The sequence below is a fragment of the Pelecanus crispus genome, chromosome 16 (assembly GCF_030463565.1).
Source record: "Pelecanus crispus isolate bPelCri1 chromosome 16, bPelCri1.pri, whole genome shotgun sequence".
Lineage (NCBI taxonomy): Eukaryota > Metazoa > Chordata > Aves > Pelecaniformes > Pelecanidae > Pelecanus > Pelecanus crispus.
Window position 1 is genome coordinate 5,465,159 of NC_134658.1, and position 17,109 is coordinate 5,482,267.

A 17,109-nucleotide genomic window follows, 5' to 3' on the forward strand; every position below is an offset into this window, starting at 1 on the left:
GGAAAAGGACCCAAGCAGCAGGCAGGCATTCCAAGGCTTTGCTGCAATCAGATTTCTCCTCTTTCAATACAGAGTGTGCTATGCCACTCTTTTTTTTTTTTTTTTTTCCCCCCCACCAAGGCTACCCTGATCCTTTGTTGAAGCCAAATTTCTCCTGCTGTCTGAATTTCACTGGCTTTTTTTTTTTTTTTGGACAATATAGAATATCAAGGAAGTGAACTGTGGAGCTAATGAACTTGGGAGGTGGAATGTGTGCCCAGGGAGGAGAAGATGGACAAGGAAGTATCAGATAACTTGTGCCTCTATGATTTCCATGCTTCACGTTTAGCTTCAACAACCTCAGTGACCCAGCCCTTTCCCTGCTTTCAGGATCTGTTGTACAGTTCTTGCTTTTTGGCATTGCATAAGTTAACTTGGGTAGGGAAGAACTGGACAGTGTCTCTGTGTTTGTGCTGACGCTGAGGTGAAGGCCAAGCACCTGCTTTCTAGGGACCCAAATCTCTATGGAAAGTGGCTGGGTTGGTCCCAAAAACGTAAATCCTCCATCCATAGTGTTTGCAGTTAGCCAGATCTGCCTTCTTCCTCCTGACCCTTAGTGGTGTCATCTCCTGCTGCCTTGCAAGAAGGTTCAGGTAACGTAGTTCGTTTAATCTTTGGTCTCCTGGCGTGTCCCCCGAAATGGTGCCAGTTGTGGAGGGGTGGGATGCCTGGAGAGCTGCCCCGCTCTCATCTCCCGAGCAGACCCCGGGGAACAGCTTTTTGCAGTCACCGCCAGCCTGATGTGAGCTGCGGGCATGAGGTGTTGCCGATTGCAGGCGTTGACCTGTGACTTGCATGCCAGTCAGCGCCTTCTCACTCATCTGCCAAGCCCTTTGCGTTTCCCCGTCACGCTTGGTGTCACGCTGACTGCCGGGAAAGCCTTGACCTCGGGTTATGGCAGGTGAGTGAAATAGTCTGTTCATTTTAAAGTTTTTGTAATTAGGAACTGGGCTGTTTGACTGTTCTGCTAGAAACTCCCTTCAAAGTGGCCTGCTTCGAAAGGAGAGCCTGAGAACGTCTGCAGAGGGTCTGTGAGGAACTGCTCGGTCCTGCCTTTCCCCTGGCACCTTCTTCCCTTTGCTCCTCTCTTCTGCCAGGCAGAAGCAGGAGATGTGGTATTGCTGCCCCGAGGGCACGGCGCCAGGCGACCTTGAGGGCTGCAGCGTTGCGGCAGGAGGAAGCCGTATCTTACTGGTGTTGCCACTTGGTGGTTTATCATAAAGTAAACACCCGAGGCCATGGGACTTGTTTATACGTTCGGGTGCCCTTGGACACGAATAGAAAACGCTTAGCTGAATTTACCAGCCATAGAATAAACACACCCACTGTTTTTTTGGGGAGAAGGAAACCAAAATAGGCCCTGTGCTTTGGTGTGGACAATGTTTTTGTGCCTGAATTGAACTGAAATGTGCCTTATTTCATAGCCTGCGATTACTCTTCAAAAGGTTGGGGAGGGGGGAAAGGATTTAATACCTCACATGAGCAGTCAGGCTTATTTAAGTGGCCAAAGCCCTTTGAAATGTTCAGTTCAAGTCCCTGTTAGAGCCTGGTTTTGTAAACTGCTCACGTTTCAGAGCATGCTTTTGTAAACCGCGGACATTACTGAGACCACACGTTGAGACGCTGACGGAGAGAGATTTTGAAAATCAAGGGGAGAGACTGAGACTTGGATTTGGCTTTCCCTCCCTGCTTTGTTTTTTAAAGCTGTCTGTTTGTGAAAAACCCTGTTTAAGGAAGAGACTTGAAGCAAGGCCAGCCCGGGACTCCCAGAGAAGCTGTATTGGGTCACCTCCTTCCGAATGCCACATGTACTGATGGACCCGTTTGGCTTCCTGCTTCTGAATGGATTTGTACATACGTATTTGGACAAGTTTACTTAAACCTATGCACTGAGGCGGCGGCATGGGTCACGCTGGCACGTAGCTCTGTGGCCTGTGCGCTGGAGCTTTGGAGACGAGGGACGAGGATGGACTTGCGAAGAGCTGCCGCTCGCTATTACAGATGCAATAGCACATTTTTAATGTTTAGTCTTGTGTACGAAGAGTGAATGTGTATGGATTAAGCTTGCCAAAAAAACCCTCCAAAACAAAACAAAAAAAACCCCAAAAACTTACTAAGAGGAAGACTGTCAACTCGATGGTCCCTGAAGCTGGTGCACCTCTGGTGTCTTACGGGATTCTTTTGCACTCCTTGGCCTTAAACGTCTGATTCGGTCTTTTTTATAAAGCGAAAGATGTGCTCTTTACCTGTGCTGTGTCTTTTATGTTCCTGCTTGCATCAGTTCGTGGAGAGCATCCCTCAGTGGAGGGAGCCTGGGCCCGGGGGGGTGGTCACACAGGGCGGTGCTGATCCCTGCTTTCCCAGCAGTACACGGACAAAGATATTTTCATCCATTTGGCAGCGCTTGCCCGTGCCTGGGGGGGGATTGTTTGGGGTGCTGAATGCCGGGCTGGTGCATGGGACACGGGGAAGCTGGGTGCAAAGAAAGGAGCCTCTGGGGAAGTGCCTGTTTGGATGCAGGGAAACCTGGACCTTCCCTGAGGGGTGATACTGGAACTGAGCTCTGGAAAAACCGAGCCTGGAGGGGGAACAATTTCCAGCTTGTTCCCTGTGGTGTAGACAGCTGTTGCTAGAAAATGCAAGAATTGCTCCGGAGTGGCTGCTGTCCCTGATGGCGGGGCAGGACCCACCTGGGGAGGGAGGCCGGCTCAGTCCCGGACCCTGTGACTTGAAGGACCAGCTTTGCACTTTCTAATTTCACTACAAAAACTCAGCTGATGACCTGCAGAGCTCCGTTCCCTGCCCCTGCCCTTCCCTCGCCCTCCCTGGGCAGAGGATGGCAGGGGGGTGGTCGTGGGTGGGTTTTTCCCCGTGGTGCCCAGGACCAACTCTCCGGGTGCCCCTGCAAGGTGAGAGGGCGGATGGTGTGAAGAATTGCCACTAACCCCTCCTTTTTTTGTTTTTTTTTTTCCTTAAGTTTGGTCTGTTAAGGATTTGTGATTCTTGTCTAGTCTGTGCAGACAGGCAGAAGACTGAGCCCAAACTTCAGTCCTTCCATGCACGGTCCCCTGCCTGTCCCGATTTTGTTGAACGAAGACCAAGTCCAACCTGGCCGGCTGCCCTTCAGCGGCAGGCAGAGCCCACTGCCATCGTGCGGGAGATGCGTTTCCTGGAAGGAGTTTTAAAGCCGTGAACAGGTAAATGCTGCCTTCTCTCGGCTGGGAAGGGTCTCCAGAGGAGATCTTTTTGTGTCTGGAGCCCTCGAACCAGCTGGTTGGTTCCAGGGAAATGGGGCGAAGGCTGCCGGCAGCAGCTTGCTGGCCAACCTCCGGCACCCCGTGCGGGGACGTGGCTGTGTCACTGCTGTCTCCACTGTCCCCACCCGCTCCTAAGCTGCCCTGCTACTTCCCCCTACAAGTTTGGGCCACGTTTTTCTGCCCTCTGCCCACCCTTCCTCTCTAAATTTCTCCAGTGCTTTTCCTGGAAGAGGTTTGTCTTCCCTCAGCGCTCTTTCAAGCTGTTGGGAGTGACCGAGTGGCTGTAACACGCAGGATTGCTTCTGCTTCTCTTGGGCATGTTGAATTCCTGGGAAAAGACTGTTTCTGGAGGCTTTGGGTCTGATGACCGCTCGGTTCGGCTCTGCTGGGTGCCCAGCACGGGAGCTCATCCCCTGCCCCAGAGCGCCGCTTCCTAACTAGCTGGCTGCTTCAAAACTGCTGCTGCAAGATCACTGCAACTTCTGGAAAGATTTTAAAACTTTGCATTTAAAACTATGATGCCGTAGTCAATCTGTCTCTGCCGTCAGTCCTGTGTTCAGCGACTGTCCTGGTTTTGAGTTCGCTGCATGGATCATGGTTTTCCTTGCTGACAGCTGCACATGGAATGAATCCACAGGGTTTTTTGTCTGCTGAAGGTGGTGGTTGCTATTGATTGAGCTGTCTTGGTTGCTGCTGTAGTGGTTTTTGCTCTGAGCATTAGTGTTGAGTGTTCTGCCGAGTGATCTGGCAGAAAGAGTTGGTTGGCCAAATGGAGATCTTACAAACACAAGAGCCCTTTACCTGGCCATGTGCATGTAAACACGCTCTTTTCACACAGGTACTTCCTTTTGGGAGCCTGACTCAGCACCTTTTCTTTTCCTGAAGACATTGTTTGATTTTTATTGGGCTTGGTTTTGCCAAGAGACTCTCTGGAGACTCGCGCTGCGCATGGGTCCTCGCCGTGCCCCAAAAGCGCTGGTCTTTAGCACAGTGACTTCGGTAGGGTCCAGCGTACTGCACCGCCACGCCGCCCCGCTGCCACTGGTTCCTTGGGTTCGGGTGAGGGAAGATGAGTAACTGCTGGGAAGGGATGCGTGGGGCTTTGTGTGTTAAAGAAATTCATCTTCCCCATCCACACCCTGAACTACTGAATGATTTATTTCAGTGTGGCTTAGAAGTGAGAAAGCGGATGGATTGACCTTAATTCTTTACAGCCTGGTCCTTAGCAGTAGCAGAGGAGCCGTGGCTTCTCCTCAAAGGAAGCGGTAGTGTTAAATATCCAGTGCCTCCGTTTCCCTTTCTGGGATTTTGCTGTTTCACAGCTCTTTCCAAAGCAGCCCTGCAGCCTGGGCCGTTTCCCAAACTGTCTGAGCTGCAATATTCATTAACAAAAGCTAAGCCAAGAGCTGCTGTTAGGGGAAGAAAAAAAAAAAAAAATAGACAGGGGAAACTTTGACCATATGGAAAGCCCTCTGCAGAGCCTGTGTGTCCTCAAGGTTTTGCTTTTAAAGGACGCGAGAAGGGGCCCAGCAGCGAGGGAGCCACGGCCGGGCGGGTGGAGGAGCTCCGGGCTGTGCTGGCAGCCACGGCTCCGGCGGGTGGCAGCACGGAAACGGCTTCTCCAGGTGACTTGCCATGGGCGTGGAAAGGCAAGGGCATCTTCATCGCCTGCCACCTTCCAGCACGGCCCTCCCCGGTCTGCTGGGAGTCAAGACAAGGACGTATTTGTAGGGTTTGGTTCCCCACGTCCCTCGTGGTGTCTGGCATTTCCCTGCCGTGGTCACAAGGATGAGGCCACGGTCCGTGGTCTCCAGTAACTCAGAGGTGGGGATTTGCGTTCTTTAAGCCACTCTTGCAGCTGGTCGGACCAGAGCTGTCCTGCCCTGGCATGATTTATTCCAGGGGAAACTGCCTTTTGGAAGCAAAAGGGTGCTTCTGGTTCAGCTCGGCCCGGAGAAAGTCGGTGGCAGCTGGGTGTTTGCAGAGGACAAGGCCGGCAGGAGAAACACCTTCTGTTCCGCTGGCCAGAAGGGCTGAAGTCCAGGGTAGCGCTGGGATCGACCGCCGTTCACAAACACGGCCCCGGGCATTCACCTGCAGCAGGGTTCAGAGCTGCAGTTACGGCCCCGCTCTCCCGGGACTGTTTGTCTTTTCCCTTCACCTGCCTGAAAGGCAAAAATGACACTCCTTCACCCCCCCGCCCTCTCCCCAAATCTCCCCCCGCTCCCTCTGGGGTTCCTGCTGCTGCCTTTTCTCTGTCTTAACTCTTGTCTTCTCTCAGCCGCTACCCGTCCTGCCTCCTGCAAGTGACACCAACCAGATCTAAGACCGGTGCCAGCCTGAACTGGAAAACTCGGGAGTTTCACAGTCACGATTACCCCGACTGCTGCCCCGGCTCACACAAGCCACGACCGTGCAGGGGCCGAGGACAGGAACAGCCACCGAGATTTTGGTTTTGGTAACACTCGAGGGAGCCCCGCACTTAGAGCAGGCAGCACAATGCTGCATAGCGGTGACCTGCTCATCCTACGGCTGCCAGATCCAGGCAGCTGCCCGCGATCGGATCCGACTGGACTCCGGGTTTCTGGCATGGCTTACAGAGCTGAGGCGGTAATGGGGACATAACGGAGCTCCAGGCTTGGCTTGGGGTGGGGCCATGCACCCCGCATGGTCCCTGTTTGCTGTGCCAGTGCCTGCTTGTGCTTGCTCCTTAGGAGAGGCTGCGGGCCGGCTGTGGATCCGGGCCATTTCCCAGATCTCCGGCAACTCCAGGGAGCGGGAGCAGCAGCAGCAGCGCTGACACACAGCCCAGAACGGGGGCAAGCTCATCACAGCCCGCAGAGCAGCCTAGCCCGCCTGGTTCAGGGCAGACGCTGGCAGGGACGCTCGCTCCAGGGGTAAGCACCTTCAAAGCCAGCAGGCTGGCTTTTTTTTTTTTATGATAACGGGAGACCCTGTTGGGTTTCAGCGCCAAAGCACAGACAGGCAAACGTGCGCGGGGTGAACTGTAAGATGAGCAGGCCGGAGGATCCAGCGGTCCAGAGGCAGCTGCCCCAACCTGGCTCCTTGCTCGCCCATAAGGTCACTGCTCAGCTGGGTGGGTGCTGGTTTTTGACCCCAAGAGCCTATGAAACTGGGAGACTAAATGCAAACGATGTCTTACTACTAAAAAAAAAAATTAAACCCAAACACGCCAGGTGCAATGCCAGGCTGGACTTTGCCCAAGCAGGTTTTTCAGCCGTTTGTGCCCACTCCCTCTGGAAGGAGGTGGAAATGTTTTGGGGCGGCAGAGGCAAGCACAGCAGCAGGGATGTGGGGTAGCCTGTAAAGGACTGACAGGAGCCCGGGCTTTTGTGACACTTTCCTCGTTAGCTCGTCATAAAGCAGACCTGGGGCAAGGGTGGCTTCCACAGTGCAGTCACGCGCTGCTACGTGGAGAGCGGAGCCCGGAGCAATCAGCCTTGGTCATCCCCGAGTGTTTCAGCTGGGCACGGAGTTCATCGGCGCTCCTGAGTGAGGCGCACAGCTCTGACTGCCTCCCCTTAGCTGGGGAGCGAACGCTAGCGCTGAGCAGGGAGCCCGAGAGGTATTTACAGGCAGCTGCGGAGAGCGAGATCCCCAGCCCCTGCCAGGCAGCCCCCCAGCACCCTCCTTCACAGGTGCTGCCCCCTCCCAGCTCCCATCCCAGCCTGCACAGGCAGCCCGGATCCCTTCCGTGGGAGAAATCACAAGCTCTGCCTGGAACTATGCCACTTTTTTTTTCCTTTATGTTGCACTGCAATTTTAACAAAGATACGAACATGCAGAGTAATGCCGCTTGTCAGCGGGAGCTCAGAAGAGAACGCAGCGATGCCCGTCAGTAGTCAGCAGGGAGAGAGGCTCTTAGAAGAGGCAGGAGATGCTCCCAGCGAGGAGAGCACCCCAAAGACCCCCCACATCCTCCCCCTTTCCCCCAGCCACAGACTCTCCGGCCTTCCCTTGCCGTAGGACAGCAGGTCAACCTCTCCAGCTGTGACGGGAGCTGTCCCCTGAGCCCTGCCGGGCTGCGTCTGCCCCGCTTCTGGCAAGAATAGAAGCAGCAGCAAGGAGGAGCAGAGTCTGTCTCTACTGCAATAGCTGGTTCTGTTAGACTGGTGTTTTCCCTTCCCAAGGAGGCAGAAGGAGAACTATTTTACAAAATAAACTGGCCCTTGTTTTCACAGGAGAGCAGGAAAGCTGAGGGGAAGGGAGTAAAAACTCGGGAGTACCTGCTGCCAAACTGAAACGGCAAAGAGTGGATTAGAGGGTCTGAAGAGCCAGGAGACAAAGCTAAGCGATACATTAAGGATATATCCCAAAACCTCTCTAGTCTGGCTCTTGTAGCCCTAACACCCTTTTTGCTGTAACCCCTCCTTCTCTCCTAACTGCTGTTTGGGAAGTGTCGCAGATGGCTCTGACCGGAGCTGCTGCAGGCTGCTTCTGTGGCCTTGCGTTCTGCTCGACACGGGACAACTGCGGACGACTTTGTGAAGCTGCCTCCACAGCAAGCTCGGGTGGGGATGCTGGAAGTGTTTACTTGCCCAAGGTAAGGGATATCCGGCAATACATATCCTGCCCCATTCGATGGGCTGACTGAAAGAGGGGGGAGAAGGGGAGGGCTCAGTTGAATTTAGCCTTTGAAAAGTCCATTTCTGGATGCTGTTCCATGAACCTGCAAGGAAAACAAAGACAAGAGCTTGGGTATCAGTCAGCAGGAGCCACAGAGCAGCTGTTTGGGGGAGTAAGGCATCCCTACTTCCTGCACCATCAAGTTTGTTCCTCCCCACGCCCTCCACAACAGAGACTGTTTTGCTAAGCTCCTTGGGGGACACTCCCCATACTACAAACAGTTTTTCCTCAGGTCAGTAGTAGCAGCAGCAATCCCACCAGCCATCGTCAGCAAGTCCAGACACACGGGAGTTATTAATTATCAGACACACACCCTTTAACTGCTACCTCTCGGCCAGACACGTAGCAGCTATGACACTGATTGTGGGTCAGAAGGGAGATTGTGAGGGTTAATTATGATTTAAGCTCAAACGTGTTACCTTGAGCATTACTGGGGACGTGGGGAATATCTCCAGTGCTGTGACAGTGAAAACTCATGAAGGACGTGACCAGAGAAATCTGGTTTCAGATTAGGTGCAACCTGATTTCACATGTACTGCAATCCCAGCAGATAGGACTATTTGGACTCAGATTGCCACATCAGAACGTTCTGAGAACAATACGCTGTGCCTACGAGCAATCAGGAGCGATGAGTGCAAGCAGAAGCTCCTGGCTTCCTCCTCTGCCCTGCAGTTCACCAAGGGATACAGCACATAACCGTCCAGAGGACTCACGCGCAAAGCGCAAGTAAGGGCGAGCCTCTGTCTTCCTCCGTGCTCTCATCTCATGGTTTCCCCTGAAACGCCACCACAGCATTTCCACTTTCCATTTCCACGGAAATATGGACTGCGAGAACAGCGTCCTTGTTAGCAGCCAGGAGGGCTTCACTGGCAGAGATTAGGACCTACCCGGGTGTCACCGAGTCTACTTTAGCCTGAACAAAGTCTAAACTTCCTATCCGTTCTTTACCAGCCAATCTGCGCGCAAGCCAAACTTCCAGAGCGCTGAACGAGTGACCTCGCCGGCGAGGTATCCTGTATGTGGACTTCCCAGGAGGAGAGGGCTACCTCCCATTCTACTAACTCAGCAGACGGGCACTAAGGAAGTCTGGTCTCTGCTCTAAAACGCTTGCACCCTACGCTGTACTTGGCACTGACCAGGGTGAAGATTCGGCCGCTACAGATAAGCTAGGGAAGAAAGGGAGAGAGGCCTCCTACGCTAAATCCTCCTTCCAGTCCTGCGATAAGATGTGGGTTTGCACTTGCTGAAGAAGCTGCATGACCCAGGACTGCCCCCACGCCTTCCCAAACGGCCTTGGGAGCTCCGTGAGTAATTTCCCTGCCAAGGTGCATTTATGCCAAACAGGGCAATAAAGACATAAAAGTGCTATTGGCTTGGAGACAGCTGTCTGGTGGCAGGTGCGTACGGGAGCGGTGATTATCTGGGCTACTGAGTAGAGGGAGATTAGAAAACAATCAAGACCATGTTAAAGTTCAGTAGAGATGGTACCTCCAGTCCCAAACATGCTTTCTGGACTTGAAATCAGCAGATTAAGGCAATTCCAGAGCTAGGCTATTCCCAGAATTTCCCGTTACGCTTTCTACCCCCATGGGCTTTTATAGACACTGGTGGTTGGCTAACAATTCGATGACTACGTAACTGGAGATGTGAACACAGGTAGGACTGAAGGCCAACCTGTTTTCTGCTCACGTATTTGTGTCAAAGAGGAAGAGAAGGGGGGCTTGGGAAAGCGAATACCCACAAATTAATGAGGTCTACGCACTTTTTCAAAATGTCTTGCTTCTTCTGTTCATCAGATGTGGGGAGGCCCATGGATTTCTGTCGTTGATCATACATCATTTTCTCCACCATACTGCGAGTTTCGCTGTCCAGGTCTGACAACTAAAAGCAAGGACTTCTATCAAAATTGGAATAATTTGTCTCAACCCATACATACACCCCGCTTGCAGAGAACACAAATACACTGAGGTGATGGCTATGCTGTCCGCCCAGGCTGCAGAAATACTTATAGAGATGCTAATCTATAGACTTGGCTTCATTCATTTGAAGTTTTGGGGGTGCTTATGTTACATGATAGCATCATATGCAGCAGTACTCCCAGTATTAGTTTTACACTGGTAAAAATAAGACATAGAAGTTGAATGCGAGCTGAGTGTGAGCACATTTATGAGAAGGCTCCATTCAGTAAAATGGGGGGAGTTCTTACCTTTGAGTTTTCTGGATTAATTTTCTTGGTGTTGATTTCTGGGTCTGTGGAGACTAGTTTGTTCCACCATTCCATCTTGTTGATCTGAAGGATGAAGAAGCAAAAATATTTTCTTTTTCCTGGACTTGCTCTAGGAATTTTATGTCTCGGTCACAGGAAAAAACTGCTGGAATCAAACTTCATTTGACAGTTTTCTAAATTTCAGTAAAATCTGAATATGGATGAAGGGTACTATTTTCATTCTGAACCACTTTAGGTAGCCTGAATTTCCACAACTGGGAAATCTGAGAGCATGTCAGATGTCACGTTTGTCGTGACATAAATGGGATTACAAATAAATCACCTGGAGAGGCCCAGAAGGGACACAGTAAGGGACGCAATAAGCGGTAAGGTCTGCCCCTTGACTTTCATGCCACTAAGAGATGTCAAAACATGGCATTATTCCATTAAGGAACAACTTTAAAATGACTGATTTCCTTCCAGCTTTTCCTGAACTGCTGAGCAATCAATTGGACATCCTGGATTAGCATGAAGTTAGGCTGAAGACAGGGGGAACTTGCAATACCCCGCTTCCAACAGCATCACTGACATTGTACCAAGGAGAAGCACGGTTCTCCTGTTTCAGCTGACAAAGGCCAGGGCTTTCATAGTTTTGTCAGACTCTTATTTCACCAGGGAAGAGGCAGACAAGTCTGAATCCTCCCTGATTCATTCTGCTTTACCTTCTCCAGGTGCACGGTGACTGTTTTACCATCTTCAATCAGCCAGGAGCTCTCCTCCACCTTCACTTCATTGAAAAGCTCTCCTTCAATGATGGGCGGATGGCCCTTCAGGCCAACCCTCAGGCGCCGTCTCTGGATATCCACCACCACGTCCTTCCCCTTCAACCTGAAGTTCACCTTGAAAGGGATGGCCAGCTGCACCAGACAAAGATCAGATTTGAGGAGCTGAGCAGTGAAGCCTCTCCTTACCCTCTTGTGCTGCTACTCTAAGACTTTTTTGCCTTAGTTTCACCAGAATAAGACAGAGCACACAATATTTTCCTTGGGGTACCGAGCGAGCGGGAGCTGAAAGGACACAAGAACAAGTTTGGCAACAGGACAGCCAATACCTCAAAGGGACCATGAAAAGGGAAGCAGATTTTAATGTCTTGTTTAAACAAGACCAAGGTTTGGCAAAGTTAACTACAGCTTCTGGGCATTTTATTTAGTTACCAAGCTCTCTTCCAGCTATCGAAAGGCTGTCGTTAAGTACAACTAACAACCTTCCACAGGCAAGTGAGATACAGGGCATCAGCTCCACCATTCTTACCAGCACCTGCTCTTATTCCCTATCTCAGATTCCTCAGATCCTGGTAATAAGGCAATACTTACATCCAGTTCCGAAAGAGTCTGTGTCCATCTGTAATTTGGAAGGTCAGCTCCATTGCCAGAGTTGGGTTTAAGTTTTCCTTTATCCTTCTCATCTTCCTCTTCGTCATCTGTTTCCTAAGCAACCAATTTAAAGCATGAAGAAAGAAGCTTTTCACGTTCCCATTTATCTTTCACTTGTAACAACAGTTCTTGGTTGTATTTGACATTTGCATAAATTTAGCCCAAAATGTATAGGTGTTTCTGTTAAAATGTAATTATAAAAAAGGAAAGGAAAACAAAACACCAAAAAAACCCTCATTGAAATCTTTGGAATTAAGTGTGAATTCTCAGTGTATTCCCTCACATTTACAGGAGTTCTCATGGTTGTCCAGAAACCTATTTCTCTCAGACTAAAATAAAGTCCCTAGATCAGCTTTACCTGTTTGTTAGAATCTGAAGAGTCACCTTCATCCTCCGAGGGTTTCACCGGGACACTGTTAATATGTCCTTGTGCCTCTTTTTTCTGTTTAAAAAGAGAATGAACATGCTCAGACAAGTGTTGGCACTTTGTGTTACTTGCTGATCTGACACTAGGTGGCCTCAGCGGAAACTAAAGAGCAGGACTCAGAACTGCACCCGAGACCGACGTGGAATTTTCAGCCCTTAGAACAGTGTTACAGGAAAGCGATACTGCCAAGGGGAAGACTCCCTCGGTCCTCACGCCTTGATGACTGTAGCAGAGAGTGCTGCTACAATCAGAGAGCTTGCTGAAGGCAGAAAGACAAAGTGCGTTAGGGGAGAACCCACGTGAAAACGCAACGATTTGGCCCAGGCTAATGTAATTTCGAAGCACACCAGTCTGGTGGTCCAGACGCTGCAAAGGAACAAGCCTTGAGCCATTTTAACCACTCACTGCTACCTGAGCTACACGCAGGCCACTGGAGGAGATGACCTAGATGGTACCTGCAGGCACCAGACACTGCTCTCACCTGGTTGATTTCCTGCTGCAGCCTTTCTGCTTCCTCGTCCGTAAGTTCCTTAATCCTTGGCTCGTTTGCTTCTTGCTTTTCTTTAGCAAGTTTTGCAGCTCTCTCTGCCTTTTCACGCCGCTCTGCCTCTTGACGAGCCTTTTTCTCTTTCCGCTCCTTCTGAGCTAGTTTGTTGTGATGGTTGAAGGTATCTGTGATCAGCTGAAAGACAGCAGCACATATCAAAGTTTTTTTTTTAAAAAAAATCACTACTTTTTCAAACCCAAATGAAGCCAGCTCACTGTCTACTGAGGAGCACAAGAACATTTGTTAGTCATATAGATGTTGTGACTTTTCCCTTCATTTTCCCTCTAGTCTTCTGACTGAAAATCTAGAGTAGGGGAAAACTCAAAATATCTAGATGTAGCCCCTTCTAGTTCTTCCTTATACAAGGGAGCATATTTCCATGCAGATAACAGAAAAATAAAGATTCTCCACTTGTTTTGGCCTTTGTGCAAATCCAGCAGGATGAGCAGACGCCTAACCTGGCCATCTGACAGCTACTCCATACATCTAGGACAGCTGGAAGAATGGAGACACTGGATCCAAGTTGGTTTTTTACCTACTTCTGACCTTTCCCACAACTGGGCTTTTCCCCAGGCACTAGATGGAGATTCAGTGTCATGATTTAGAGGAGAAACGTTTGAAAAGCTTGGTGTTTCACACTTAGGGGCAAGTTCCTTCATAAATCTTTCCTTCAAACCTCACTCCAAATTCTCATGTTGTTGTGACTATGAAAAGCAAAATCCCAAGGTCTCTGATGCAAACGGCTGTACTGCTCAGAGGGAAAGCTGAGTACACAGGCAGGAAGCCAGAGCAATTGCCCCGTGGTTGATAACGCCAGCAGTGCTGTGCGAAGCAGCACGTAAGAGAACTGAAGTCTGCTCCAGAAAACAATATAGACAGAATCTGAGAAAGGAATCAGAGTAGAGAGATTTCTCAGACGGAGGTTTCAGGTACCGGTTTATATATATCCCAGAAACTTCTGGGGCGATTCAGCACCTTTCCAGAACAACTCAAAGCGTCCATGCCTTGTAGTTTTGTAACCAACCGCCAAGTATTTCTGCTTTGTTTTAAAGGGGAAAGCAAGACTGATTTACACAACACGAGTCCAGTGTCTCCTAGGATACACAATTCAAGACGTGCATCTCCCGGCTGCTGTTCCTAACCGCACAATGATCCACAGTGAGCAAACTATTTACACTGCCCGTGCTTGTCAGTGTGCACGCACTGCACTTCTCTCAACGTACCACCATGCCCCCCTCGCTCTACACAAGGGCTTCTCAAATGCCGCCCCATAAAAGACAACGGCTTTCCCACCCTCTCCTCTGTCTCTTTGATGCCAAAGGGTGAGTGGGACTGGGGAAGCAGCTTCTTCAATTGTTGTTGTGGTTACTATGGTGTCACAGACGCTGTATTGAGCACCTTTTCAGAAGGCCACAAAGCATTGTAACAGATACCACCCAAGGACACAAACACTTTTCTTTTACAGGCACAGACACGGACTTACTATGGAACTGCCAACAACAGTAGCCAGGAGCTCCAAAAGCACCCACCAGTGCCCATCTCTGAAATGCCGCTCAGGGTTTCACTCCCTGGGAGCACACAGTCCCCAGGAATTTGGGGAGATTTGCTCTCTAGTCTAAGAAAAACAGCAGCACGCTTCATCTTTCTTCCTTTGAAACATCCTCCTTCCCATCCCTTACCTGCCTTAGTTTTGCCACTTTATTGACTAGACAGAGTACATTACACACCGTGTTAGCAATTAACATCTGCCCTAACACATTCAACGTGGAAGCAGCGCCTGCTTTGCTGGTGAAGTTCCAGTAACGCAGGAAGGGGAACAGCTGCTATGCTGGTATGTACAAGCAAGAAACCTTCAGTTCATGTTTGAATGCTCTGGTTCTTATTTCCCTACAATGAAACAATTTAGTTTTTCAGCTCTCAAGCTGGGTGAGGAATACCAGCTGGACAGGAGATGCTCAGGCTGCGAACGAGGCCGCCCGGACCCCCAGGCTTGCTCCCCAGCACACTCGCTCCGTACAGGTACCGCAACCCCGAGACAAAGGTGCAGCCGCTTGTGCAGAGATGTGGACTTTGTGCTTTTTCTGAGATGAGCAAACAAGGTAACCTGGGGTTATCAACACTGCGGTGTCTGTCACCGTTAAGTCGGTCTGGCAGATTTGCTTTCCAAACAAGCCTTTGGCCAGAGCGTGGCAAAAAAACCCCTGCACCGTTGGTACCATCCGAACAGGCAATCATATGTGCCTCACCTCAGCTCGTTATTACCTTGTTTCAGTGATGCATTTTATCAGCATTATGGGCTGCTGGTCCTCAAGTGCACTGCAGTGCTTTGAGTTGTTCAGACAGGGAAGTCTTAGCATGGCACAGACATGGGTGGCATGTAAGTTAGAAGACATAAAAGCTTGAGGATTTTTGTTTTTTACCTTCTCTGCTACTCCATCTTCTCCACCGGTGAAGAAATCTGTTTTACGCCTCAGGAAACTAAAGAACGTGTTCACCAGCTGGTAGAGGAAACGGGGAGGGGGGTGGAGAGAAAAAAAAGCAATGAGACCAGATCACTCCAAACCACTTCGTCTCTTGAGATGCCTTTATTCTTTGTACTCCCTATCCATGCCTGTGCCAGGATCATACTGAAATCAGCCCCGTGACCATTTCCCAGAGAAAATATCCAGTGGGTTTTGTGGCGATCCAGCTCCTGGATTCCCAGTTTTCAGAAGGAGTGTTTGTGTGGTTTACATGAAGAAAGGGAGCTGGCATCCCCAAAACACCCCTATGGAAATCCACACTCTCAGTGGACTTGTCTCGTCTTTATTTCCCAGGAGTTCTGTCCTGCTGGTATTTCCATCAAAGGTTTCACCACAGCACAAGGAGCTGTTATTAGCTCTGTTTTACATTATTAACCGTCTGTGTGGGGGACATTCCCAGCCTTCCTGCAGGCCAGCACCCGCACCCTTGGAGCCAGCATGGCAGGAAGCGTGTGGTGCATCAGCAGAGCCCCAACCACGAGGAGGGGAGCCATGGTCACGTTCAGGCATGCGTTATGGTCGAGTCTAAACCCATCGGGTCTCAGGGGGCCACTACCAAGTGGCTGTGCTGGGAAAGCGGGACAGAGGGGCTCCATCCTCCCCTGCGGGGTTTTGCTTTGCTGGGAGCTGGCACACCGAGATCACCGGTGACGGCCTGACCGAGCCCACCCGTGGGAAGCCCGGAGATGCAGGGCCGCGGGGAGAGCGCCGGCTGGAGCTCCTCAGCCCCTCGTTAGCAACACACCGATTAACGAGCGCGTCCTCCGCGCTCCCCGGGGCTGCCGCAGGCCTGCGCCGTTATCGCCGCTCCCGGAGGCGGGGCGGGACTCGTGCCTCCCGTACCGCACGGGGAAGGCCGGGCCGCCCCCACCTCCGCTCGCTCCTCCCGGGCCCACCCCGCCGCGCCCAGGAATACAGAAAAGTTTCTGCCGCCCCATCCCGCGCCTGGGCCTGGGCCCGGCGGCGCTACCTCGCGCACGCCGCCCTGGTGCTGCTGGGCCATGGCGAGGAGCATGCCATCGAAGCGATCCTCCTGCTCCGCCGCCTCCTCCGCGCTCAGCCCCATCCTGCCCGCCGCCGCCGCACCGGCCGCCTCAGCCCCTCACGCCGGCGCCCGGAACCGGAAGCGGCGAGAGCGGAAGCACGCGCGGGCCGCCTCCACCCACCAATCCCAACGCCCGTCTTCGCCGCTCTCTTCGCGGATTGGCCGCGGCCGCGTCCAGTCCGCCGGAGGGAGGCGGGACGCGAAGCGCGGGGGGGTCCGGTTGTCATAGCGACGGCTTATCCGCGCCCTTCCAGAAAGCTCGGCGGCGGCCCGTGACCCCGGGGGGGGCCAAGGGTCAAAGTGCAGAGGGCGAGGTCAGGGCAGAGGCCGCCTGGGGGCCGCGGGCGCTGCCCCGTGTCTCGGCCGGGCCTTGCGCCGCCCTCTCGGGGGCCGCAGGCCCGGGCGCCCCGGGCGCCGCTGCGGTGATGGGAGGCGGCTCCGGGGAGCGGCTCCGGGGAGCGGCCGCGGTGCCTCCCCTGCCCGGCCCGGCCCGGCCCGGCCCTGCCGGCCGCCCCGCCGGCCCTCCCTGCCCGCGCTCCCTGGCCGCCCTTGGCGGGCCAAGGCCTGGGTCCGGCCGTTCTCCGGCCGAGTTCCCGCTGTCCCCGGGGCCGGCAGGTTTCTCCCTCGCTGCCGCCGGCATCCCTCACCCTGCCGCCAGCCCCCTGGAAATCGGTGATGAGAAACTCCTCAATCCTGTCTCAATTTCTGCCGGTCAAGGGATAACAATACCTGGTCATTCAAGGTGAAAATCTGAGAATTTGCCCTTCCCCTGCCCTACGTTTCCTCTCAGAGACACGAACCAAAGGGCCCTGCCTGGGATCGAATACCGCAGTCCGCCAGTTCACTGGGTTTCTCTTCCTCGACTGTAACACCACGAGTCTCCTGGCAGCGAGGTTAGGCAAACAGCCGCTGATAAAACGACTTCCAGGTTGCTCTTTCCAAGGCCGGAGCGCGCAGGCCATTGAACACGGGGCCCAGATGAGCAC

The 17,109-nt window shown here is 52.2% G+C and overlaps 1 protein-coding gene across 2 annotated transcripts; it reads right to left on the reverse strand.

Moving 5' to 3' along the window:
- Positions 1–7,241: 7,241 nt before the first annotated feature.
- On the reverse strand, positions 7,242–16,144 carry NUDC (nuclear distribution C, dynein complex regulator). Of its 2 annotated transcripts, XM_075721961.1 has the most exons (10): positions 16,049–16,144; positions 14,977–15,054; positions 12,491–12,691; positions 12,078–12,080; positions 11,941–12,024; positions 11,523–11,636; positions 10,872–11,066; positions 10,150–10,233; positions 9,706–9,824; positions 7,242–7,986 (listed from the first exon to the last, which is right to left on the reverse strand). In XM_075721961.1, the coding sequence occupies exons 1-10, from the start codon at positions 16,142–16,144 to the stop codon at positions 7,935–7,937; spliced, it is 1,026 nt and encodes a 341-aa protein (XP_075578076.1). In that variant the 3' UTR covers positions 7,242–7,934. The 2 variants fall into 2 exon arrangements, with proteins under 2 accessions (XP_075578076.1, XP_075578074.1); XM_075721959.1 differs by lacking the exon at positions 12,078–12,080.
- Between the last annotated feature and the right edge of the window lie 965 nt (positions 16,145–17,109).